This window comes from Podarcis pityusensis (assembly GCF_964106645.2).
Source record: "Podarcis pityusensis genome assembly, chromosome: 17".
In the NCBI taxonomy this organism is placed as follows: domain Eukaryota; kingdom Metazoa; phylum Chordata; class Lepidosauria; order Squamata; family Lacertidae; genus Podarcis; species Podarcis pityusensis.
Genome location: NC_138042.1, coordinates 12209295 through 12234646, shown reverse-complemented (window position 1 = coordinate 12234646; position 25352 = coordinate 12209295). Strand labels below are relative to the sequence as shown.

Here is a 25352-nt window from a genome sequence, read left to right as displayed (position 1 = left end):
GGCTTATCACAGGAGGAAAACAAGTCAGCAAGACTTCTCGCTATGGTAGATGCAGGGAGCTTTTTGGAGGACCCAGCTGTTTTATTTCCTTGAATCTTGTGGCCTAATTTGGGCGGGTGGGTGTGACCATTCCTTCTGAATCATAGTTTTCCAGTTGACTGATAGGTGGGCTGCCCTGTCCACCAGTCAAAAGTGCCTGTCGGGTGAGGGGAGATAGCAACCAAGCAGGTTTCGACTCGCCACAAATAAGCCATGTCTCCCAGTATACCTGAAGGAGCATCTCCATCCCCATTGTTCAGCCTGGACACTGAGGTCCAGCTCTGAGGGCCTTCTGGCGGTTTCCTCACTGAGAAGTGAAGTTACAGGGAACCAGGCAGAGGGCCTTCTCGGTAGTGGCACCCGCCCTGTGGAACACCCATCAGATGTCAAAACAATTATCTGTTTTTTTTAGAAGACATCTGAAGGCAGCCCTGTTTAGGAATTTTTTAAATGTTTTATCATGTTTTAAATATTCTGTTGGGAGCTGCCCAAAGTGGCTGGGAAAACCCAGCCAGATGGGCAGGGTAGAAATAATAAATTATTATTTTTATCTTATCCCTGTCCCACATGATGCCCAGTGGACAAGGTTTGGTGAAAACAGGTTAGATCTTGCCTGTCTCTGCACTACAGTTTGATTAGACAGGTCATAATACCATGCAGTCGGAGCACTCTTGCTTACGTAATTCAGTGCAGTCAAAATAACCAGCCCTGTCCACTACATGTGGGAACACTGAGGACAGCCTTGCCAATGGCTTTTGTAACCACTTGTGGTAGTTAGTTAGCAATTTCAGTATGAATACACTCTAGATCAGTTATTTTTTTCACACAAATGGCAGCCACAGTTCACACATTTTATATAGAAGAAACATGCTGCTGCAGTCCCACTTGTGTGTGGAAGGTAAAATATAAGCCAGATCACCAAGCCTTCAGAAATGATGGGGATCTGTGTCAACGCGGTGGTCAGGTGGAGGGGGTTTGTGTTAAGCACTGGGAAATGTTTTTGGACAAGGAAGCCTAGAAAGAGGATGGGCTCTCTCTGAACCAAAACAGGCAAGCCGTAGGAAATGAGTATCAAAAAGTTGCAGAGCAGCTTTTAAAACTTGGCTCATACAGAAAACGGACAGCAGCTCTTCAGCATGTGGTTTGGGGATTATTATTCCATAGGGGATGAGGATGAAAATGTTCCAGGTATTCCAATGAGGACACGCTAGAACGGGGAAATGAGTGTGCAGTAAGATGCAACACCCCTATGTAAATAAATTGAAGGTCTGCAAGGGAAAATGCATTTAAAGATGGACACAGTAGTAACAGGTGGCCGCAAGGGGAGTGCTGGAATGCTTTTAAATGAGCCCATAAACAGAGTAGATGTAATGGAAACCTGGTGGAATGGAGGGAACCAATGGGATAGGGCTATTCCTGGAGGAGTATTGGTGGTATCATGCTGTATGACAAAGAAGGTATAGAGCATGGGTAGGCAAACTAAGGCCTGGGGGCCGGATCCGGCCCAATCGCCTCCTAAATCCGGCCCGCGGACAGTCCTGGAATCCGCGTGTTTTTACATGAGTAGAATATGTGCTTTTATTTAAAATGCATCTCTGGGTTATTTGTGGGGCATAGGAATTCATTATTTTTTTTCAAAATATAGTCTGGCCCCCCACAAGGTCTGAGGGACAGTGGACTGGCTCCCTGCTGAAAAAGTTTGCAGACCCCCTGGTATAGAGCATAGGTAGAAAAAACCCGACCTCCAGGGCAACAGTGGTTAAGAAACAAAATTGCAGCAAAATAGCCCTGTAAGGATGCTTGAGCAACATACCTGCTGCTGCCTGAGGCTGCATAAAATTCCCTACTCCGGTTAGGTTAACTACAGTTGACTGCTGAGCTGATAAGGTCTGGTCTTGATTCGTGGAAGCTTGATCAGAACCCTAGCAAAGAGAGAGAAGGTTAATAGGTAAAAAAGGTAACGGACCCCCGGAACGGTTAAGTTAAGGCAGTTAATACCGGAACACTCGGCACTGGACAATGTTCTTGAGAACATAAAAAGAGTTGCTTTCTTGGTGGCCGGCCAGCTGCCTATGGGAAGCCCCAAATCAGGGCCTAAGCACAAAGCATTTAATCTTCCTCTGGAAAAACAACAACAATACTCTTAGCTATAGCAAGAGTACAAGAGCTATTGGCCAGATAACTGATGAGGACCATAAGATAATTTCCAAAGTACTTTCTAGGATGGTGCAGAACTAAGAGTGGTTTCCTGCAAGCTATAGTGTGTAAATTAGGAGTCAGTCTCAGGAATGTGGACTCCTACTCCTCCATAGTGACATCTCCCCTTTCCAGCATTCACAGTATTTCTCTCTTATGTGGGTGCTGATGGAAGCAATGGTTAACATAAACACCGATTACCCATAACCACAGTTCACAGTGGGGTGTGCATAACGCGAAACTGGTGAATTCTGAGAAGCGGGGGTGGGGGGAAAGTCCTCAAAACATTGACTCTCAAATTGCAAACCATGGTTTGCATGGAGCCTGGGTTCCATCTATACCAGCTCTCTTGTTGTCTGTGCAGTCTGTTCGTGGACTATTAAGATGCTATCCAAGAAGGACCACCATACCATTTCCCTGTTCAAAGCAAGCTTCTACAAGAAAAAGATGAGTCTATGAACACTTCTAAAAGCTTATTACTCACAGGAAACTTTCTCTGAGTAGCTACCTATGGGAAGTACCAACTCTGGAAATTATGCCCTACAGTGAACAACTATCTAATTGATATTGCTGCCCAAGTAGCATTTTTTTTTTTAATGATGTTTATTGAGAATTTTAAAATTACCAAAAAAAAAACAAAGAGGAAAAGAAGGAAAAAACAAGAAACAAATAGCAATTAAACAATACAAATCGATAAAAGTCAAAAGCAAAAAGCAAAAACAAAACACATAGCACATCAAAATCAGAAAGCAAAAATAAGCCACAAAGATTTAAAAACAGATCCAATATTCCCAAATCCTTAACTGTCATTACCTTATTTCATCGACCTCCTCACACCTCCTTTTTTGTATTCTAGTTGTTGATTGTCACAGCAAATCCTTTCCATTTTTCATAATATTCTGTCATTAAATTACCTTAATCTATTTTAACCTTATCTTACCATAAAGAACTCTAAAACTTAAAACTTATTTATACCAATTTCTCATAACCATTGCATATTCTTACATAGTTCTTTTTAACATTTCTGCTAAAGCCAAATAATTTCGTTCCAACATTTTTCTAATACTCATTAATTTTAGAAAACATTCCTAAGTAAAATTTTTTAAAACTTTCTTCCAATCTTCATCCAACGTCTCTTCCTCCTGGTCTCGGGTTTTGTCAGTCCTTTCTATCCCATCCATCTAGTTCATTAACCTGGTAACCTTATGTCCGAGGCCCTTAAGTCTCTTCCATGTTCCTTCCGCAGATCTTCTTCATATTTATACCTGTACTTTACTTTGTCTTCTGCTCCTTTCACTCGTGGAGACTCCAGCTTGACAATATTTTTGTCCCTTCTCGACAGATCAGCCCCTTTTCCATAGTCCACACTGAACTCCATGTGGTATTTAAAAGCATGTTTCAAGGTCCCTCCAAAGTTGAGGACCCCCACAACTCCAAACTCCTCCCGGCCCAACGCCAGACTTGAAAAGTCAAAACATCCCTGCATAGGGGTGGTCTATCCAGCCTCCCATCTCCAAGCCAAACAAGACTCTATCTCTCCAAATCTGGCTTTTTCCAGGTTCATTCGTCAGGTCCAACAACTCATGTTCCTGCTGGGCCACAGTTCCCTCCATCTCTGCCTCCCGGGGTCCAGCCGCAACCTCCTCCCTCATCTGATCTGTCAGAGCACACTCCTGAATTGATTCCTGAGTGGGTTCTATATAGATACCCACTACCTGTCCAAAATTTCTGATCGCAACAGTCATCAAATCTGTCTTCTCATGTAACTGTTCCAATAAAGCACTTGTCTTGCTGAAAGCACGCACCAGAGCCTCCGAGTACATTGTTGTGCAAGGTCAAAGTCTGATCCCACGATCTTAATCTATTGCAGCTGCAAAGCTCCCCAGTTCAGATTTAATAACAGTTTCACAAGCTCCCTCTAGGGGAAGAACTTCTATTTGTATCCATCTCTCTCTCTCTTTTTTTTAAAGCAGATCTAACAACAAAGTTTCCTTTTTCAGATATTTTGTCAATATTTTGTTCCTTTTAACTGCGAAGGAGAACAATGGAATCACTATGTTTCTCTTCTTTTAACTGTCTGTCAAAAACGTTTGTCTATAGTCAATGAACTCCAAAAACGTCTGTCCTGACACCCCGCTCCCAGGTTCAAGACGGTGGAAAATTGCTTTTCTTTACACACTCTTCTGCAGGTTTAAACAGTCCAGAAAAAATCCCCCCTCTTCTCCTGCTTCCAAAGGGGGTTCAGTAATTTTAGATGATGAAAGTTGATCCTTTACAAACGGTTTTCTAAACTCTAGCTTGCCATGTCTTTGCTTTAATCTTTCTACAAAAAGCGGAAGGCTGACTTCCTGTTTAGACCTTCCCGCTTCAGTGCCAAATTAAGAGGAATTTCTTAGTCCAATTTTCCGTTCTACTCACGGGTCGTTGTTTAGAGTCCAATTGTCCAAATTTAACCTACTCACGGGTAGTTGTTTTTGTAGCCAGATTGTCACAGGAAAAAGGTAGCGCTCTCCAGTAACGGCTGTGCGGCTTCGCTCCACGGAAGAAGCAGTTGACTCTCAGCACCGCGCCGCTTGCCCCGCTTCGCTCCGGAGCCCGTAACTGGGTTCCTTTACAAATTGGGGGGGGGGGCACGAAAGGTGCCCACCGAGTCCCACGGTCACAGGCTTCACCCGCCTGTGATTTTTTAAAGGGTCCCCGCTTCGCCGTAGCAGAACAGACCCGATTTCCGTACAGCCAGTCCCTCCGGATCAGAGGGAGTCCGCCATTACCGATGGCGCCACCCTGGAAGTCCCAAGTAGCAATTTTAACACAAAGGTAAAGGGACCCCTGACCATTAGGTCCAGTCGTGGCCGACTCTGGGGTTGTGGCGCTCATCTCACTTTATTGGCTGAGGGAGCCGGCATACAGCTTCCGGGTCATGTGGCCAGCATGACTAAGCCGCTTCTGGCGAACCAGAGCAGCGCACGGAAACGCCGTTTACCTTCCCGCCGGAGCGGTACCTATTTATCTACTTGAACTTTGACGTTCTTTCGAACTGCTAGGTTGGCAGGAGCAGGGACCGAGCAACAGGAGCTCATCTCGTCATGGGGATTCGAACCGCCAACCTTCTGATTGGCAAGTCCTAGGCTCTGTGGTTTAACCCACAGCGCCACCCGCGTCCCTAATTTTAACATATCCAGATATAAAAAAATATTTCTCTCTCACTTGAATCAACCTCATTGCATGACAACAATTTCAGCAAAACTTATGTGGCTGTTTGCTTATCAGTATCATGCCAAATAATGCATGTGATTATGTTATTTTTATTGGGTTGTATCCAATGAAGTCATCCCATTTGGACAAGGACTTCTGCTTATGCAACAGGATTTCCTCTTCCCTGTTTGTATGTGATGTCAATAAAAGGTTTGATGATTATGCTGATTTCCTCTTCCTGTATGGAACCCCCTCACATCTTTTCTGGGGGTTCATCCAACACCATGGAGCAGATTTGGGGGGCATGGTTCTGAAGGTTAGGAAATATATTTTGCTGAGAACCACTGCCAATCAAAATAGACATTCCCAATCTACAGCAAGCAATGGCTTGATTCAGTTTAAGGCAGCTTTAGCTGCTCAATTGTTCTTTGATGAGGCTAACTCTTGACTTTGACTGTCCTTATTCCAAGTCCTTTTCATGTGTAGCTACAAGTAACTATCTCTCTACACATATTCCCACAGGCAGCATGTATGTGCTTATAATATTAGTTTCAACAGGAATGCCTCACCTGATCTCCCTGCTGTTGAGGACTAGATGTTGTAGGCTGCTGTGATGAAAACTGGGATAGCTGCTGTTGTTGTTGCTGCTGGAGGGGATTGAAAATCAGTGAGCCACCTGGAAGCTATTAGGTTTAAAGACAAGGGAGGGATAGGTCAGTTTGCCTCATTCTCCTATGATAAGCTACATCACAACCAAGACAAGAAGAGATAACATTTAATATTCTTTGCAAATTTCATTTGTGGCTTCACAAAAAATTAGTATTGCTGTTTTCAAGATTGGTGTCAGCAGGAAAGTACTTGCTACAATAGCACCCCTCCTAGTGAAGTCCCCTCCTCCATTTCAACAAAATTTCGGGGGTTCTAGTGTGGTGCATCTAGATCAAAATCACAATCAGGAAAGAAGCCAAAAGTAAAGAAAACAAAGTATGTTTTGTGCAGCCACACACAAAAAAGTCTAACTTCACCCAGTACACAATTCATTCTACTCATTTGGTCAGACTTGTATGTCCAGCCTAGGCCCCCCAAGAACCTGAATCTCTGCTAATAGCTGCAAAAATTGCACTTGAGAAATGCTGGAAAGAGCGTTTAACCTAGCTTGCTAAATTTCCCCTTCAACTGCTCCCGCCTATCCATTTTTCCTTGCAGAGTAAAGAAATATTTGTCTAGCTTCCTAAGCTGGCAGGAAAACAGCTGGGCGGAGGTGACTGCAAGGGCAGTGTGGCAAGTGGGCAAGAGTGTTACTCCCAGGTCCAATGAACTCACAGCCTCCTGATTTGTAAATTTTTGATAGAGAACTGTATTCTGAGACCCAGGTCTCCAAAGAACAGGCAGTTCTAGTTTTGATGTTTTCAACGTTTCATGGCTATAGCATTCTTATCATTTGCTTTCCTATTGCTATACACCAAGGGAGACAGATAACCATCTGCATATGTGAAATTGAAATATTTTCAACAGCCTGGATGTTCTTAATTGTCAGTCAAGGGGGGTGGAGCTATCTGAATTCACATCTAATATGCCCCTCACAAAACCAGTATCGAAGAATTGATTTCCCAATCAATATAGAAAAATAGGACAACATACATCACCATACAATCTTACCTGTAGCAAATTCAAAGGGCGAAGGCCTGGAGCATTTTTTAAGCCAAAAGGGCCACCTGCTGAAATGAAATTAAGAGAACATTGTGATTTCTCCTCCTCTTCAGTTACATCCAAACTAGAAGTAGAATTGTTTGCTGAGTAATAGTAAAACAGCAGCAGCTGATAAAAGCAAAAATATTTCGCCCCTTTCGGATTAAACTAAAGCTTTTCTCAAAACTAACTCATTGACTCAGCTAAAATTTAGAACAACAACAAAAGAGACAAAAAATCTGGTTATTAAATATATTCAATAATACAATCTTAAGGCTCAGAAGAATGGTTGAGAGCATCTGCACTGAACCTCTCATATATTATCTGGTTTCAATGGACAGAACAATGGCACCCAAACTCTGAATCCAGTTCTTATTTGATACAGTGGTACCTCAGGTTACATACGCTTCAGGTTACATACACTTCAGGTTACAGACTCCGCTAACCCAGAAATATTACCTCGGGTTAAGTACTTTGCTTCAGGATGAGAACAGAAATCGTGCTCCGCCGGCGCGGCAGCAGCAGGAGGCCCCATTAGCTAAAGTGGTGCTTCAGGTTAAGAACAGTTTCAGGCAGGTTAAGTACAGACCTCCGGAACGAATTAAGTACTTAACCTGAGGTACCACTGTATATTTATACCCGATAGATCAAAATGTGTATGGCAGCTTACAAATCACGGATCAATAAAACACCAAACAGATCAGGAAGTTATGGAATTACTTTCATTATATTTGATTTTTATTCTGTTGTATGGTTTTATATTATTGTTGATGTGAGGTCCTCTGCATCCTAACTTCTAAAGGGTGGTACGTAAATCTCTTAAATAAATGAAGAAAGAAAACAAACTGCAACAGAGCAAAATTGAAGACTGCACGGTGACAGATAAAAGTGAAAAACTCTAAAAACAGCAGCCAGTACCGTACCAATGCACCAAATTTAAATGTCTAGATAAGCAAGATCGATTTTACTTGGCACTGAAAGCTCTGTTTAACAACTTGCACCGGGCAAACAAATCTAGAAAGGAAATTCCAGTGACTAGGTGCCATGACTTAAAGACCCACTATTTGGCAACAGCCTGTCTAATCTCAGCAGATGGAGGAACACTGAGAAAGACCTGCTTTAAGTTACATTATCATGCAAAGAGGAACCTGTCTTCTGGATTTTATTAAGATTTGAAGTGGGCAAGGAGAAATGGCGAATAAAGAAAAAAAGGTAGCCAACATATACACATGAACTTCTTACAGTACAGTCACACCTTGGAAGTCGAACGGCATCCGTTCTGGAGGTCCGTTCGACTTCCAAAATGTTCAGAAACCAAAGTGTGGCTTCTGATTGGCTGCAGGAAGCTGCATCGGATGATCGGCTTCCAAAAATAATTTGCAAACCGGAACAGTCATTTCTGGGTTTGCGGCATTCGGGAGCCAAAACGTTCGATAACTAAGCTGTTCGAAAACCAAGGAACGACGGTATTTAGGAGATTCAATCACGTGGCATAAAGGGATTTTCCCAAAGCCCTTGAGATGGCTAATTCACATGCTATCAATTGTAACCAGAAGTAATTTCTAATTTTTTTATCACTGACTACACGGGTCATTCATGAGCCAATCAACTACTGCATTCAGTTTTTCCATGACTTTTCCCATTATAGTGGAAGTAGTCCCACACTGTGCCATTCCCATTCAACCAAGATGGAATTTCCTACTGACCTGGCTGTGAGGAGGGTTGCACTGCAGCAGGCAACACACTTGGCACTAGGCCTCCAGATGGTAAAATGCCACTTAGGTTGAGGCCTGCAGGGGTTATTGCACTAGTACTACACCCCAGCATGGGGTTTGAGCCGCTCATCAATGTCTGCGCTCCACTGTGCAAAAGGAAATGAGCAAGCATGAGACCAGAATGTCATAAAACAGCATGAAGTACCGTTTTTTGTATCTAATAATAATAATAATAATAATAATAATAATAATAATTTATACCCTGCCCTCCCCAGCCAAGGCCGGGCTCAGGGCAGCTAACAACCAATAAGAAAAACAAGTTGAATGAATACAACTTAAAGACAAGATTAAAATACAACATTAAAACATTAAAATGCAGCCTCATCACAGGAGGAGAAAGGAAAAAAGAAAGAGGGGGAGGGAATCAAATTGACTCCAAGCCAAAGGCCAGGCGGAACAACTCCGTCTTACAGGCCCTGCAGAAAGAAATCAGATCCTGCAGGGCCCTGGTCTCCTGAGACAGAGCGTTCCACCAGGCTGGAGCCAGTGTTGAAAAGGCCCTGGCTCTGGTTGAGGCTAATCTAACTTCCTTAGGGCCCGGGACCTCTAGGGTGTTGCTATTTATGGACCTTAAGGTCCTCCGTGGGGCATACCGGGAAAGGCGGTCCCGTAGGTACAGGGGTCCTAGGCCGTGAAGGGCTTTAAAGGTCAAAACCAGCACCTTAAATCTGACCCTGTACTCCACCGGGAGCCAGTGCAGCTGGAAAAGCACTGGGTGAATATGCTTTTGCATCATTAGGGTTTGAGGTTATATAGTTCAATCACCAGCTGATTTTATGTCTTATTACTCAGAAAAAAAATATGTACTGAAACTTGCAAGTAAAATTTGCTGCTCTAAAATAAACAAATCGGAAATGGGTCCATTTCTCCGCACTGTCTAGATGCCATCTTTTAGTTAGACCAGGGTTTCCCAAACTTGGGTCTCCAGCTGTTTTTGGACTACAATTCCCATCATCCCTAACCACTGGTCCTGCTAGCTAGGGATGATGGGAGTTGTAGTCCAAAAACAGCTGGAGACCCCAGTTTGGGAAACCCTGGTTTAGACATTCTCACAGTGCTGTATGAACTCTTCCACATTAGGGAGCATATGAAAAAGTGCCTAAAACACAACTCCAATGACAGTGAGAATAATGCTGAAATAAATTATTTCTTCATTATTATTATAATTATTTCCAATATTTCAATACAGATTGTAAATATCACCCCCTAATACCTCTAGACTTCCATCTCTTCCCTCCGTGACATCCTATTTACTTGTTATGCCGCATATCCTCTTTAACCACCCTATTTCTTTCTCTTGGTTGTTAATTACTGCTGCTCATAGATCTTATCTTATTTCTCTTTTTTGCAAATCATCTTTATTGGTTTCTTTTAATTTACATTCATAGAATCACATTATAACATCTCAGTTCTCCTATGACTAAACTTATATTTCTAAATAATAATAAACAAAACAAAAACAAAAATTTGTGCTTATCGACATTTGGTTCATTTGTCTCTTTAAGTAATCTACCCTCAGCTGTGTCTCATCCTGATCTCTGACTTTTGTCATTATGCTGGCTAATTCTATGTATGCAATCAACTTATTTTGCCACTCGTCTTTAGGAGAAATTGCTTGTTCTTTCCACTTTTCACGTGTAATAGTTAACTTTAAGCTCTCAAATCTAACAAGGAATGACGTCTCCAAGCTAAGCAAAAACTGAAGCTTTTAGCAATTCTTTGCTTTTTGCGCCAAATCCACATACCGTATTTTTCGCTCTATAAGATGCACCAGACCACAAGACGCACCTAGTTTTTGGAGGAGGAAACAAGAAAAAAAAATATTCTGAATCTCAGAAGCCATAACAGCAAAATTGCTGCGCAGTGAAAACAGCAATCCCTCTTGCTGTTCTGGCTTCTGGGATAGCTGCGCAGCCTGCATTCGTTCCATAAGACGCACATACATTTCCCCTTACCTTTTAGGAGGGAAAAAGTGAGTCTTATAGAGCAAAAAATACGGTAATTATGGTTATCTTTTAATACTTAAGAATGCAGTGCATAAAGCGTTCACTTTCACAGACAGGGAGCCGACGAGGGTTGGCAAGCCCTTATCAAGCCTGGCGTCGTGTCATCAGCACAGCATAATTCTGGGGCAAAATGACTGTAACAATCAAGAAGCGTGAAGCGCCGTAGACAAAAAACCAACTTACCACACAGAGCCCACTACATTGATGAAGTTAAGTCCTGCAGAGTTTGCCATGACCTGGTTGGAGGAGGTTCCTGTAGTAACGGACGTTACCATGGTGGAAAGAGGAATGGTCATTACAGGCAGTGCCTGGCTCAGAGACATGTGCTGCTGAGCGAACGGGGAGAGCAAGGTGGGCTGAGGGGTGAAGCCTGAATCGTGGGGAGTAGGGGAGGCAGAATGGGTAATCAGAGTTGAGCTCTGAGCGTCAGAAGGGTGTGGGGTCGATGAAGGGGTGCTGGTTGGAGTAGGAGTAGATGGCTTAGGAGTTCCAGACCCTGCTCATTGAGAAAAATAAAAAGCACTAGTTTGTTATAAAAGGCCAGTCCTTTTGTAAAATAAGGTTCGCGGAATCTCACTTAGCTCTGATAGCTTGCTCCAGTTAAAAAAAAAAATCAGCGAAACGCCAGGGTTAGTAATTGCTGTTAATTACAGGTGTACACAAACAATATCATTAGGCTTAATCCTGCAAATGAACACCAATGCTGTATTTCCCTATTAAATCGTTCTAACACTGACGATACACTTATGCAACTGCTATTAACGTTTTGAGAGCTACCTTTAAACAAAGCATTTTGCTTGCCAAAAATATAGGCATTCAACACATGTAATAGAACATCTGCGTCATAAAACAAAGAAAAACAGATCTGAACAAAAAACACAGACTATGATCAAACTGGGGCAGGGGGAACAGTACAAATAGTTATCGGTAACCAGCTTGCTTAATTTAGGCCTAATTTGCAAAGGAAGGAAGGAAGGAAGGAAGCATTGCTTGTGGCAGAAAACAAACTTGTGTGTTTTAAAGCATAAATTTGGCATGATGACATCATATCAATGGAATGAAAACAAAAAACCAAAGCTCTTGAGGTGTTTTCGTTTTATGTTTTGTTTTTTTTAGCTTTCATGTCCTGCAGAAAGAAAGGAAAGAAATGTGAATGTCCAGAAGCTGTGAGCAAAGCCTTATTTACAGCAACAACTGTGTGCAACAGATTTATACAATTACTACTAGCAACATAAAAAGAAGCGAGAGGGTTGTGTGAATCAAACTGTTGGAAAATTGATCAAAGCTTCCTTACAGGTTTTCTTTGTGCAAAACAGGAAGGCAGAAAAATGACACCTTTTGAGCCACCCAGACAATTTTAGATTATGCCACACTCAAGCGACAGGACATTGTGCAGCAGTCTAAAGAACGGAGCAGGCAGCTATGAGCTATTCTTACCAATTCCCTCTTTCTCGCCTTACAAGCTACTGACTATCTATTGAGACATGTAACTATTTCAAAAGTAGGTAAAAATCCACAGCAATGCAGTGATTCTGTCCCAAAATTAAAACTTGGCTGCCACTCAACTGAGTAAACACTTAGCAAAATGGTGTTGCCTTGAAATTATTTTTACATTTTCATCATCAGCAATGATTTGTAAAACGATATAGGAGTGTTTTAAAAAATCAGTTTGTAGTTTATTGTATCACCACCTGGAGACTGATCATGTTATTTACATACACAGAGATACAACTGCACCGTATTTGACGACATTTAAGAAGTTTTAGCTGCTTAAAAAAAATATGCAAATTTAAGGAGGCATTAAACGAGCTACTGTTTATACACTAGCAGAAAGGGCTGAACTTTGGGAGCTTCTACAGTCACATTAATTATCAGGCTGTGTCAAAGCGAGGGACCAATGCTTCTTGCATAAAACGGAATAGAACGTATACACAAACGGTGCATACATATATTTATACAGAGAAACAAGTACAGTTACAGCAAACAAAGTACATACAGTACATACAGCCTGCCTTAAGTGATGCAAACTTTATACACAATCTAGGGTACAATGGACATTTAGATTCTCCAATCAGCTGGTTAGGAAGTTTATAGCACGAGAAGCCTAGGAAGACTTAATGGACAATTTAGGGCGGGACTCACTTTGTGACGAGCTTGCAGGAGACATGGCGGTTGGAGAAAGCATGCTCAGTTGATTCAGATCCAGAGACTGCTTCCGAGACACACTGGGAGGCTTGGGAGGAGGAGGAGTTGGGGATTTTAGGTGGCTACTTGACTGCTGTGAACTAAAAATATTACCTGAAAAAGCACAAATAATCCATGTTACGTTCTGTGAACCAACACCAGAAAAGAGTTACTTTGTTCTCTAAAGTGTGCGCTTTAGGTGTGCAAAATAAGAAGTGCACAGCAACATCTGCCATTGCTACCTGCAGCAAAAGGTAACTTGAATCTACATATTGCAGGTATGTAAATATCTTCACCCCCTTCCTGTGCCAAAGTTTGAAGCATGAGGGACCCTCTATAAAACTGATGGTAATTGCAGCCAGACAGGTTATAACGAGTAACTGGAAAAATGCAGAAGAGCTAGGCGTGAACAAATGGAGGGGGAAATTGAAAAATATTATAAACTTAGAATATCTAACTGTGAAAATACAAAAAACGAAAGGGTTTAAGGTCAGTGAGGAGGACTGGTTTGAGAAAATACTGCATTATTTGGGCAGAAAATACTGCATTATTTGAACAATCTGGGGCAATTAAAATGTTAAAAGTTAAATAAACCTTGTGGAGGGAGGAGTGGTAAGGTATATAGAATTGTACATATGGTTGATTTGAATATGTTATTATTGATTATGTATACCCAATGTATCAGCCGCCTGGGGGTTCTCACTGTTTGTATTTTGGTTGTTGATTAAAAAATAAAAAATGAGGGACCCTCTAGGACAGGCTTCCTCGACCTCGGCCCTCCAGATGTTTTGAGACTACAATTCCCATCGTCCCTGACCACTGGTCCTGCTAGCTAGGGATCATGGGAGTTGTAGGCCAAAAACAGCTGGAGGGCTGAGGTAGAGGAAGCCTGCTCTAGGATGACACCTGTCAGAGACCAGGCTGAGGAGTACAGCTCTGATGAGGGATGGTGGGAGTCTACCTCTCCCCCCGCACAGGATCCTGAAGCTGCCCAGGAGCATAGCTGTCAACTTACAGATTTGAAAATAAGGGACCAGCAGCCTCGGAAATAAGGGATCAGCAGCCAAAATAAGGGATTTTCAGAGCACAATTATGTTTGACTTCTGAGCCCCTCCGAGCCAAAGGCAGAAAGGGAGGCCGGCAGGGAGGGAGGGAGAGGATCTGCTTCCTTTGAAACCCGGGAAATTTAAGGGACATCATCAATAAGGGACAGCAGCGGGACACAGCGCTGGGATAAGGGACTTTCCCGCCAAATAAGGGACGGTTGACAGCTATGCCCAGGAGCTGTGGAGCAGTATAGATTTGGAACAGTGATTTGCAGAGGGACATAGTTCTGAAAACAAAAGTTGGGAAGAACTGGGGGCAGATGAACAGCAAAGTGAAGAAGAACTGGGAGAGAGCTAACAGACACACTCTCTCTCTCTCTCACTAGAAAGTGTCCAGCCTATCAGTCCAAGGTCACGTACAGCAGATGAGGTGGCTGCACAAAAAGCATGATGGTTGCAAGATCACGTTGCAAGACACAAGTGACTAGGGGGGAAGTGGGTGGACACCTTAACTGGGAGCACCTTTTCTCTGAGATGGATTCTTTGTTCTTGAGCTGTGATCATTAAAATCTCTTTAAATGGTAAGAGACTAATTTTACTTTGTTCTGCTTATCCACGGCCAAAGGGAGGCAGGAAGCCGTTTTCTCAAAGCCTGACTACACCTCATTTCCCAGTGGAAGGGGTACCTGCCAGTCTATTCAGACGGCAGACTCTTCCCAATCAAAACTGCTGCCAAAGAGGGCATGACGGCGGTTTAAGACAAGGGGACTTTGTTCCTCGAGCAGATTTAGCCAGGTAGGTACCTTAATAAAAGCTGACTAGGTTGGCCGTTGCTACTGTATTGCAACAGCAAGTAAAAGGATGAGGAAGGCAAATTTATAAATGAATTTGGACACTGAGAAACAAAAAGAAAAGCAAAGCACAGCCAGATTTACTCTCTCAAATATATGCAGTAATTTGAAACAATTGAAACAAGCTGAAGCTAATGCAAATATATTTCACATCTGGCAACCAATGCACCATTTTGGTTTCAGATAGTACATGGGGAGATAAGTCTAAAAAGCCTAGGACACAAACTTTCACAGTTCTCTAGCGGCTATGGTGGCTCACTTACTAGAAATAATATATTTAGAGTTAACTGTGGAAGAGTATATTTGATTCTGATCAAACTAAGTCTCATTGAGCAAAATATACATCAGGAGGCTTAGTTTGGTCAGAATCTAGTATACACCTCCAGAGTTAACACTAAACATATTGCTTCTGGCAAATGAATCACCATAGCTGCTAGAGAGCCGTGAAAATTTGTGTCCTGGGCTTTTTAGACTTATTTACTCAAGTACTATCTGAAAGCAAAGGGGAACACTGGTTGCCAGATGTGATGTTTTCTGCTCTCTTACCCTATTTTGTTTTTAATAAAAACAACAATTACCTGATGAGCTACTTCCTGAACTTGAAGGTAGTTTGATGGGAGGTGGTCGATGTTTCACACCTTTCCCCAGCACTGAAGACTGAATATAGCCCGAAACACTCTCAGGCTGCTAGAAGCAAAACAAAACAAAACAACCCTTCTTACTAGATCTCAACCTTTTCTTCCAGCTTTCATTCTTTTTCGTTCTTCCCTTTCTCAATTTGACAGGAGAACGAACACCCGAGTTCCTAATTTTTGATTCTGCAAAACACCCGTCCCTAATTCACTGGTACCTCTATTTTAAGACTAGTTCCTGGCATTCCACCCGACTCTCCCAACATTCTGAAAATGTTTCAGACTGCTCAGGAAACAGAATGGGGCATTGGGTTATGCTGGCTGGGGCTGATTTGGTTCTATCACACAAATTACTGGGGTTGTACTTGAAGATGTAATTAAAAGGGGCCAAAATTTCACCAGTGAACAGATATAGCCCTATCCTTGTGGCTCTCGTGAATATCGGGAAAAGCAGAGTCTTAAGATAGAAGAAAGTGGATGGGGCAAAAGCCAAGCAGTTAAAAAGTCCTAGGGGGAAAAAAATGATTGTCCCTGCTTTGTGAAGTGAGATTAAATGGAATCCTATGGAATCACTGCATTTTTTAAAGAGTTACAAAGGTGTCATTTAATTCATTCATTAATAACTTACTTCCATTTCCTTCCCAGGAGAGAGTTGGCTTAGATGGACAGATCCACAGGAGTTGTGAAGCATTTTCACTGGGCATTTAGCTTCGTTTTGAACTAGCTCCTGGTATTGATTGACTACTCTGTAACGTAACATTAAGCAGAGGTCATTCATGAGATCACATAAGTACTAGGTGAAGGCGTCTCCAGAACCAAAACAATGCAGAGGCTTCTATATTCATGCATTTTCTCTATTCATTACTTCCAATCAACAAATCATGGAACTGAAGTAAAAGACCATACCGAAGACGCAACGATAATTAAAGTGACATGAGCAGATTTTACTCAATTTTTTCAAATTCTCCTGTTTTACAAATACAGTCTCATTTGGCACCCTCTTCTACCAAGCTCAATATTTATTCTGAGATGCAGATGGGGTTGGGATAGTACAAAAAGCAGCACAATGAGGAGGTATGTGCATAACGAATAAAGGCAACCAGGGGATGGATGAGCACAGTAACATGTAGAGGATGAAACTCTTCCATGAACGCTGAAGGTTTTTAAAAAACAACAACACAGAATCACAGAACCATAGTTTGAAGGGACCATGGGGGTCATCTAGTCCAACCCCCTGCAATGCAGAAATCTTTTGCCCAACATGGGACTCAAACCCACCACCCTGAAGTTAAGGGTCTGATGCTCTACAAACTGAGCTATCAGAGATTCCTTTTGTTTCTAAACACCGTGCTGAAACCATTAAGGGCTAGAGAAAATAAAAGAGTTTGGATTATGTGCATGTTGTTTTTCCAAATTCTGTAAAAAATAAAATAAAAATCCTCAGGCTGTCATGCAGAAAATGACCAGCACTAACCACGGAAGCTAGTCTATTGATAACTATTGATCTAAAACCAGGATTAGAAAATGGTGGCCCTCCAGATGTTGCAAGACTACAACTCCCATCATCCCTGACCACTGCCCATGCTGAGGCTGACACAAGTTGGAGCCCTGCCACATTTGAAGGGCTGGCCTCATGGCACTGAGTTCATAGATTTCAGGAACAGAATTCATTCTGAAGAAGAGGACAAAGAAAACGGAGGGTCGCTATCAATCTGAAGACTACGGCAGGAGCAAGAGTCTCGCCAGAGAGGTGGCGGTTAGTTGCAGGCATCTTCCACGTAGCTGATCTGGGAGCAGGAGAATAGCCGCTCAAAGCACACTGCTAAAGGGTGCAGACTGTTCAGGGATAAAAGCTTGCTAGTGAGCAAGGGCATACATTCAAGTATGAAAGGAGGATGGAACAGAAAACAAACACAGCTCGGAAAGCTGCCTAATAAGATTCTGCAGGAGAACTCAGTTCTTAGCAAAACAAGAAATATCTAAAGAGAGACAATAAATGACTAATGAAGTTAGCATTGCATAATTAAAGGAACAGCAGCCAGGTTCCATTACAGAAGTACGATTAGATGACAAATTGCCTTGCCTTATTAGAGGGATGAAATTTCGCCCTCCCCAGAATTGCAGTAACAAAAGGGTTTCAGTAATATGTAAGAAATATTTCAGCTACAGGACACAAAGAAGAGTGAAAGATGCTTTGGAGACTTTCACCTAGTACCACCAGGAGTCCTTTTGAAAATAAATAAATGTACATATACTGTTAGTATAAAAGTGTGAATAATGCCTATGGAAGTGTGAGCTGGAGGAAGCTGACTTTCTACCTCTTCCTCCCCTTGACTGGCCAATAAAAAGCTTATTTCTTTCCTAAGGGTCTCCTTCTGATATTTAGGGATTCCCCCTTCCCCCAGACCAAGCACGCTTTGCGAGCGGCTTTTCAGTGAGCAGGTAAGCAAGAGAGGGCCCCAAAGTCAGCTTCAGCCAGTCCCTTTCCATGGGATCTCCTTCCATGGATCCAGCCCAAAGTGTTCCAACAGCAAAGTTGGGAAATAAACTCGGAAAATGCAGGTCAGATGGACCGATGTTAATTCTAGCGCTAAGAAGCATGAATGGAAAATACTGAATCACAAAGCATGAATCACAAAAATACTGATGAACCCCTTACCTTTCTGCCTCTGTCTTTGAGCCAATAAGAAAACTGTAGGGGACACAATACAGGAATTAAAGATTTGTTTAAGGCAAAAAGAAGAGTTGACATACATCTGATCAGTTGAGGTGGACACTATTATAAAGCCAGTGTGGACTAATGCTTAGAGTTTAATTAGAGCGTTGATTAGGACTGTAAACTTGGGGAACTATTTGTTGGGATTTCTGACTACGTGCAATTCTGTGCAGCTTCACACAGAGTCAATTAAGAGTTGGCCGACAGCCAAGATGACTGAGCAGAGAGGAGTTACCTGCCTGGAAATATGGAAGCCTGGAAACAGCTTCTCCATTGGTTAAGGTCTCACACAGGCATAATGATTTATGACCTTACTGACTGGAATGTTTGCTGTTGGTCAGTGTGGTATTCTGAGAGCCGTTTGGAGTTTGTTAAGAGAGTGCTAGTTAAGATCAGTGTATCTGTTCTTGTATATACAGTGGAACCTAAGGTTAAGTACTTAATTCGTTCCGGAGGTCCGTTATTAACCTGAAACTGTTCTTAACCTGAAGCACCACTTTAGCTAATGGGGCCTCCTGCTGCCGCCGCACCGCCAGAGCACGATTTCTGTTCTTATCCTGAAGCAAAGTTCTTAACCTGAAGCACTATTTCTGGGTTAGCAGAGTCTGTAACCTGAAGCGTATCTAACCTGAAGCGTATGTAACCCGAGGTACCACTGTAGTAACTTGTAGAATCTGCTGTAAATAATAAACACCTATAAGTAACCAAGTTACTAGTAGCAGCATTTGTTCCTGCTTCGTCCATCCTGTCTGCAACTGATTGCTTTCTGGAACTCTGTGTATGCTCTGTTAAGGTCTGGCTAAGGTCCTGCAACAGGTCAAAGTTGCAAAACACCAATACTATTCAACTAGATATTTGGGCTAGCACTAACACAATGGGACTTTGCCCCTTGCACACCCCCTACTACCCCCAAACCTATTCTGGAGGGTTGGGCAAACCCCAGAGCAGAATTAGGGGGAGCTCAGGGAGAGGAGAGGAGCAGAACATTCCACTGCACAGGAGAATTCCTTGCACTGGTGGAACATTCTGCATTCTACATTCAATACAGCACATTAATCCAAATTCCCACTCAGCCCTGAAGTTCGCACAGTGACCTTGGGGAAGTCACCATCTTTCAGCCAAACTTTTTCATGGCGGGTGGAGAGAGACAGAGAAGCATGTACATCGCCTTGAGCTCCTTGAGAACAGAAGCAATATAAATGGAATAAATAAAACGACTATTAGTCATTGCTGCAAATGGAAGCTTCTTTATATTCAGAAGCTGTGCATTTCAAAATATTAGATACTGGGAATGAGCAACAGGGGAAGGTCTGTTGCCTTAAGGCTCAACTTGATTGTACCAGAGATTTTTGTCAGAACACTTTTGGAAAAGAATACTGGGCTGCAAGGTCTAACTCAGTATGGTTCTTATGCTGAAGGAGCTGGCTAGCTGTCTTCCCACACTAACCCTCATTTCTTCAATAACTCAAACAGTAACAGGTAAAATTTATTTTACTAAAAGACAAAGAAAAATAAAGAAATGCCATTTTCCATAAATCCACATAAATGTGTCCAAAATGATAAAATATGTGTTTTTCTCCAAAATTTAAGATGAAGGCCACTTACTGTGATGGAATTGTTGAACTCTCATTGTCTTCGTCATTTTTAATCATTTGTATTTTACCATAGTATAATGGATTTCCCAACGACTGAAAAATGGTCAGTTTTGTTTTCTGAAGGTGACTGCCAACTTCGCATTCGAAGACATAATCATCTTTTATTTCCTGTCAAAGAGAGAAATATTGATACAAGCAGACCATTTCAAAAGATCCCTCCAATTCACAGATTAAAAGGAGACAAACTGCTGGAGAGCTCTTGAGAGAAGAGGCAGGGTGTGCATTTTTAAATTTTGCTTCCAAGTTAATTCTAGAGGAAGAATAGAATCACAGAATTGTAGAGTTGGAAGGGACAACCCAAAGGTCATCTGGTCCAACCCCCAGCGATGCAAGAATCTCAACAAGCAGTCCCCCATCCAATGTGACACCATCCTTGTCCCTGCTTAGCTTTGCAAATATGCTAGCAGTTTTATTGCTGCACCAGAGTATCAGTGCCTTTAGGCCTGTCTCCAAATGAGTTCCAAATGGGCCACTATTTGAGCAGTTTCAGGGAGCAGAGGAAAGCAGCTATGGTAATGAGCTGCAAGAGAACTCTTGCCAGGTGACATCCTTCTGGCCATGGTACAGCAATAGGTAACCAAACAAACCCCTGTGTTGCAAAGAGAACGTCAGCAATGTCTAGGCAACATGATGACCATGTACACACGCAATAGGCAATCTTTATAGAATTCCTTCAAACCATAACAAGTACAAAATGAAATCTTTAGTCTCAAAGTCTCTGAAAATCTTTAAATGAAGCGAGGTACCAGACTTTGTAGTCACATTATTACATAAGCACTGTTCCACAGCATTTGATATTTTCATTTACATACATTCATTCGAAATAAGATGGGTTTATGAAGCAATTCTATATCCTCCCACCACGCTAACGAAGAATTCTACGAAACAGTAGTCAACATCCGGAATCACTGTTCAGTGTTGGACATCATATTTGCTGAATACACAAAGCTTCACAGCTTGTCTTTCATCGTACAAAGTCTGGTACCTCGCTTCATTTAAAGATTTTCAGAGACTTTGAGACTAAAGACTTCATTTTGTACTTGTTATGGTTTGAAGGAATTCTATAAAGATTGTCTATTGCGTATGTACATGGTCATCGTGTTGCCTAGACATTGCTGAGGTGACATCCTTTGCTGGCTGCAAAGTTGCCACCCAAGTTAACCACACAGCTAAGCAAAGCTACAAATGTCCATGCCTTTTGTAAGAGTCTACCCTACTCCTTCTGTCCCAATGGTGAACAGAAGAACTTGTTCTGCAGCTCAGATACAGACCTGTATGCTTCTAATCTCAGCAGTTTCATATTCAGCAAAGACTTAAAACTTCCTCCTCCTTGCTGGGTTTCTGAACCCAAACAGCAGAAAGGCAACTCTGCTCCGACAGGGTTTCAATGTGCGTACAAGGCACATTCAAAATAAGCTAGCAATTTGGGCAAAGGAAAAATCCTTGTCTACCCAGTTTGATTATTGATTTCAACGAATCTGCACCAACTTTGGGTATCACCACAATAATGTACTGAGGGAAAAACTACAAAAATGGGGGGGGGGGGGAGATCTAACAACCTAACAACAAAAATATAGGATTCACGATATGGGCGGAAAGTCGTTATTTTTTCCACCCTGATTTTGAGAAGCTGCTGCAGACAGTCCAATGGTTTCAGTTTCTCATTCATTTCAATAGGGGCAAATCAAATCCCTGAGTTAAACTGTATTTTAAAAAAATTGAGAAGGGATGGTGGTAGAAATGAAACAAGACAGGGCAACTGACCACATAATTGATGAGAAGTACATGGAGTACACAAAGTGGTTTGAATTTGCTAAAAAATATATATCACATTTTAAACTGCTACCAATCCCACCGAGTTGGGAGGTCTAACTGATCAAACACCCTAATTCAGAGGCAGTTCCTTCTGAGGCTCAATGTGAGACATGGCTCACATGTCTCACATTGAGTCTTCTCACAGAGAAGACTACAGATCTATGTTGGTTTTAGTTGCACAATCAACAGCAGCAGCAGTTACCTCTCAATGCCATGTAACCGCACTCCTGAAAAAGTCACAAGACCCATTTCTCCGTATTTCCTAATAACAATTTGAAACGATTCCTAGAGCCTTCCCTTACTCACCTAAACACATTCAAGTACTGATTGTTCTCTGTGTTCCTATCTTTTGGAACACGAAGTCTCTTAATTATCAAAAAGGTTAGCAAGCAATCTACTATTACTCACATGAGCAGGCCAGACACTGGGTTGTGAGTCATCAGGTTTGATAGATTTTTCCACTTTGGCGTATTTTTCCACCTTCAGAAACAGTTAAGAGATCAGTAAATTAAAATGAGAGAAGATTAAAGATGTGGATGAGGAGCGTAAATGTCCTTATAATTGAAAAAAGAATTATAATCATACTGATGGGTTCAGAGAGTGAAGGCAAGACAATCTTAATGAGGGTTTATTGAGTTGTGATGATCCTTACAAGTGGGAGAAAAAGAATTCCCAGAACAGGCATGATTATAAACCTCACATTTTCAGTCCAGTTTGTAGCTTGACAGATCCCACCCTCTTCAAATATAATACATCCTTTAAATAATGGCTCTTACACGTTCACTTATTTTAACAGGCCTTACAAAAACGGTGTAATTAATCTGATTTCAAATCTAGAAGTTTTCATTTTCAAATGTTCTTCTTCTTAAGCTAGCCAATTTATTCTTATGGACTGGGATCTGTCTTCTTTTCAGAAGAGAATGAAAAAGAGCAACGTCCAACCAGCAGCTATGCTAAACAGAGGTAGTGCTGAACTTGTTCTGCTAGTAGGCCAGCTTGTATAAGCAGAACTTCTTGAACAAGATGTTTCAGAAGCTGAGAGATTACATTGGCATGTACAGATCTGTATGTACAAGCTCCTGGGCCAGAGCTCCATCAGAAGACTGACAGCTTTGGATACAATCCTATGAATGACAAATTTTACTCATCTCGGAATGCTCCAGAAATCTATGCACTTACATCCACTTCAGACGGCGCCGTCAAATAGCAAGGATTCTGTTTCCACATATCCACACACTGGAAAAAAGGAAACCAAATATTTAAATGAACAATAGTTATCGGAGTAAGTAAAATTATCTAATCATCTAATGTGATGTCTTTTAAAAACATGCATACATTTCCAGCTTTGGAAATTTTGAGGTCGTACTGCTGGGCTCCCTTCTTTTCCTTTCTTTTCTGCAAATAATCAAACAACCTGAGCTGCGGTGGTGTTGTACAGTGAGACACCTCCTGCTGCCGATTCAGAGATGACCTGGAGTATCTCTTGAAGCACCTGTAAAATATTGAAAATATTAACGGAAAGAATACAGGCAGTTTGGAAAATTTTCATACCAGCTTGCTAGAGTGGCCAGGCATCCTTTTTCATAGCAGATAATCCAGCATGAAAGGCACTGTGCGGATAGGTACCTAATTTACCAGATATACAGGAAAGGGATACCAGTTCTCAAGAGACATTATGGCCAGTGAGCTGTCAATATTTCTCTTTTCACTAGTTAATCCAGTGTCAACCCAATGGCTTGACTGCACTGCCAGCCTGCTGAGCTGAAGCCTGAAATGCTTCTGAGACATTATGGTATGTGATGGAAGACTGCCATTTCTTTCAATGGACATTGTATGCGGAAAGAGGACTGCCCATATAGGCCCTAAAACAGTAGTCACTATTTTTGTGTGTAACTTCTCTGGAAATGGAAACGGGAAGTCACTTCTCAGGGGCAATTTTCCAGCGGCAAATGAGGTTTCAATTTCTGTCATGGCAACAGGCCACCGGCTGAGCTGGGGCTGAATAATTATTATTTACTAATAATTATCCATACAGATGTCTCTAGGCGAAGTACAACAGATAATGAACTAAGGAAGAAAGACCATGTCTACACTCTGGTCACATCACCTCACAGAAGAAACCTCTCAGCTGAGGGGTTGAATAAGGGGTTGAATTTATTTTAGTGGGGTGTAATAGGGACCCCTGACCATTAGGTCCAGTTGTGCCGTCTCTGGGGTTGTGCCACTCATCTCGCTTTATGGCTGAGGGAGCCGGCGTACAGCTTCCGGATTAGTGGCCAGCATGACTAAGCCGCTTCTGGCGAACCAGAGCAGCGCACGGAAACACCGATTACCTTCCCGCCAGAGCGGTACCTATTTATCTACTTGCAATTTGACATGCTTTTGAACTGCTAGGTGGGCAGGAGCAGGGACTAAGCAACAGGAGCTCACCCTGTCACAGGGATTTGAACTGCCGACCTTCTGATCGGCAAGTCCTAGGCTCTGTGGTTTAACCCACAGTGCCACCCGCGTCCCTTAGGTTCCCTACCCATGCTCTAAAGCTTGCATTCACTCAAAGAGCTATCCAATGATGCAATTCCAGGGACTGGTGAGTGATTCTTTTTTAAAATGATCACTGTTAATCACAAATGTGTTCTGCTCCAAACAAAATGTTAAGGGTGTTTGTTCTGGGAGAAATTTCTACAGACATTCCAGGTCTTTGAACAGATTTTTAAGATCAACTAAAATGTTCTTCGAAACTTAACAACAAATAACTTTCCCCAGTTAAAGCAGCCTATTCCGTTCAACCAGACTTTATAAATCAAGGACCAGTAGATTATGACTTTCCGATACCTTTTCATTGGGCGAGTATTCATCTTCTGCTTGTTATAATGAAGTCTGTTCGCTGTGCAAGTTACTGCAATTGAAGGATCCAGACACAGAGGTTCTGCTGTAGCCAGTATCAGTTGGCTTTCTAGCAGGAGTTTGTCTTCCTATAATACAGAGAGTGTTCTAAAACTGCAGTAAAGACTGCAATCCTATACACATTTACTTGGGAGTAAGTCCCATTTAACTCAATAGGACTTATTTTCAAGTACACAGCAGGCAACTTCTGTGCCAGCTTTTGAACGCTTGCTGAACACCCTGCAACTAAAGTACGTCTTTCCACAATGGTTAATTGATGCCTGTTTTTAACCTTTTTATATGGCGTTTACGGTACAGTTTTATGTTTTATTGTGGCAAACCATTTCAACAGATAAATATTTTTTAAAAATAAATAAGCATGCATAGGACTGGCTGCACGTTACAAATATTTTAAACAGTATTTGTAAATATTTGAACAGTATTTTTGGCATTAACATACATGATAGTTGAGTGTATGCACAGTGTGAAACAGCTGTTCTCGACTTGTAATCTAAGCGATTATTATACTTTCATATCGCAGGGACTTAAGATTGTGTTTGAGAGAGGGGACCAGCAAACACAATTGCCCAAAAATCTGACATCGCTCTCCTCTCTTCAGAACTACTATGGTTCTTGCCAAAGTTTCAATAATCTAAACCGAAATTTCTAT

At 41.9% G+C, this 25352-nt stretch overlaps 1 protein-coding gene and 1 long non-coding RNA gene across 9 annotated transcripts in view; both read right to left on the bottom strand.

Moving 5' to 3' along the window:
* Window positions 1-25352, bottom strand: part of LOC308466830 — an 87993-nt gene that overhangs the window by 4366 nt on the left and 58275 nt on the right. The window lies entirely within an intron of this gene.
* SUPT20H (SPT20 homolog, SAGA complex component) overlaps window positions 1-25352 on the bottom strand; it is a 37886-nt gene that overhangs the window by 801 nt on the left and 11733 nt on the right. For 5 of the 8 annotated variants that reach the window (XM_080987792.1, XM_080987795.1, XM_080987794.1 and 2 more), the window contains exons 10-23: window positions 24632-24771; window positions 23135-23291; window positions 22979-23035; window positions 22208-22279; window positions 19935-20092; window positions 18273-18305; window positions 16242-16359; window positions 15560-15668; window positions 13043-13198; window positions 11084-11396; window positions 8826-8980; window positions 7090-7148; window positions 6000-6113; window positions 1853-1961 (exon numbers count right to left, since the gene is read on the bottom strand). In XM_080987792.1, the coding sequence (XP_080843918.1) occupies window positions 1853-1961; window positions 6000-6113; window positions 7090-7148; window positions 8826-8980; window positions 11084-11396; window positions 13043-13198; window positions 15560-15668; window positions 16242-16359; window positions 18273-18305; window positions 19935-20092; window positions 22208-22279; window positions 22979-23035; window positions 23135-23291; window positions 24632-24771 (1750 nt within the window). The remainder of the gene's footprint in view (window positions 1-1852; window positions 1962-5999; window positions 6114-7089; window positions 7149-8825; window positions 8981-11083; window positions 11397-13042; window positions 13199-15559; window positions 15669-16241; window positions 16360-18272; window positions 18306-19934; window positions 20093-22207; window positions 22280-22978; window positions 23036-23134; window positions 23292-24631; window positions 24772-25352) is intronic. The other 3 variants (XM_080987793.1, XM_080987797.1, XM_080987798.1) reach the window with 3 other exon arrangements.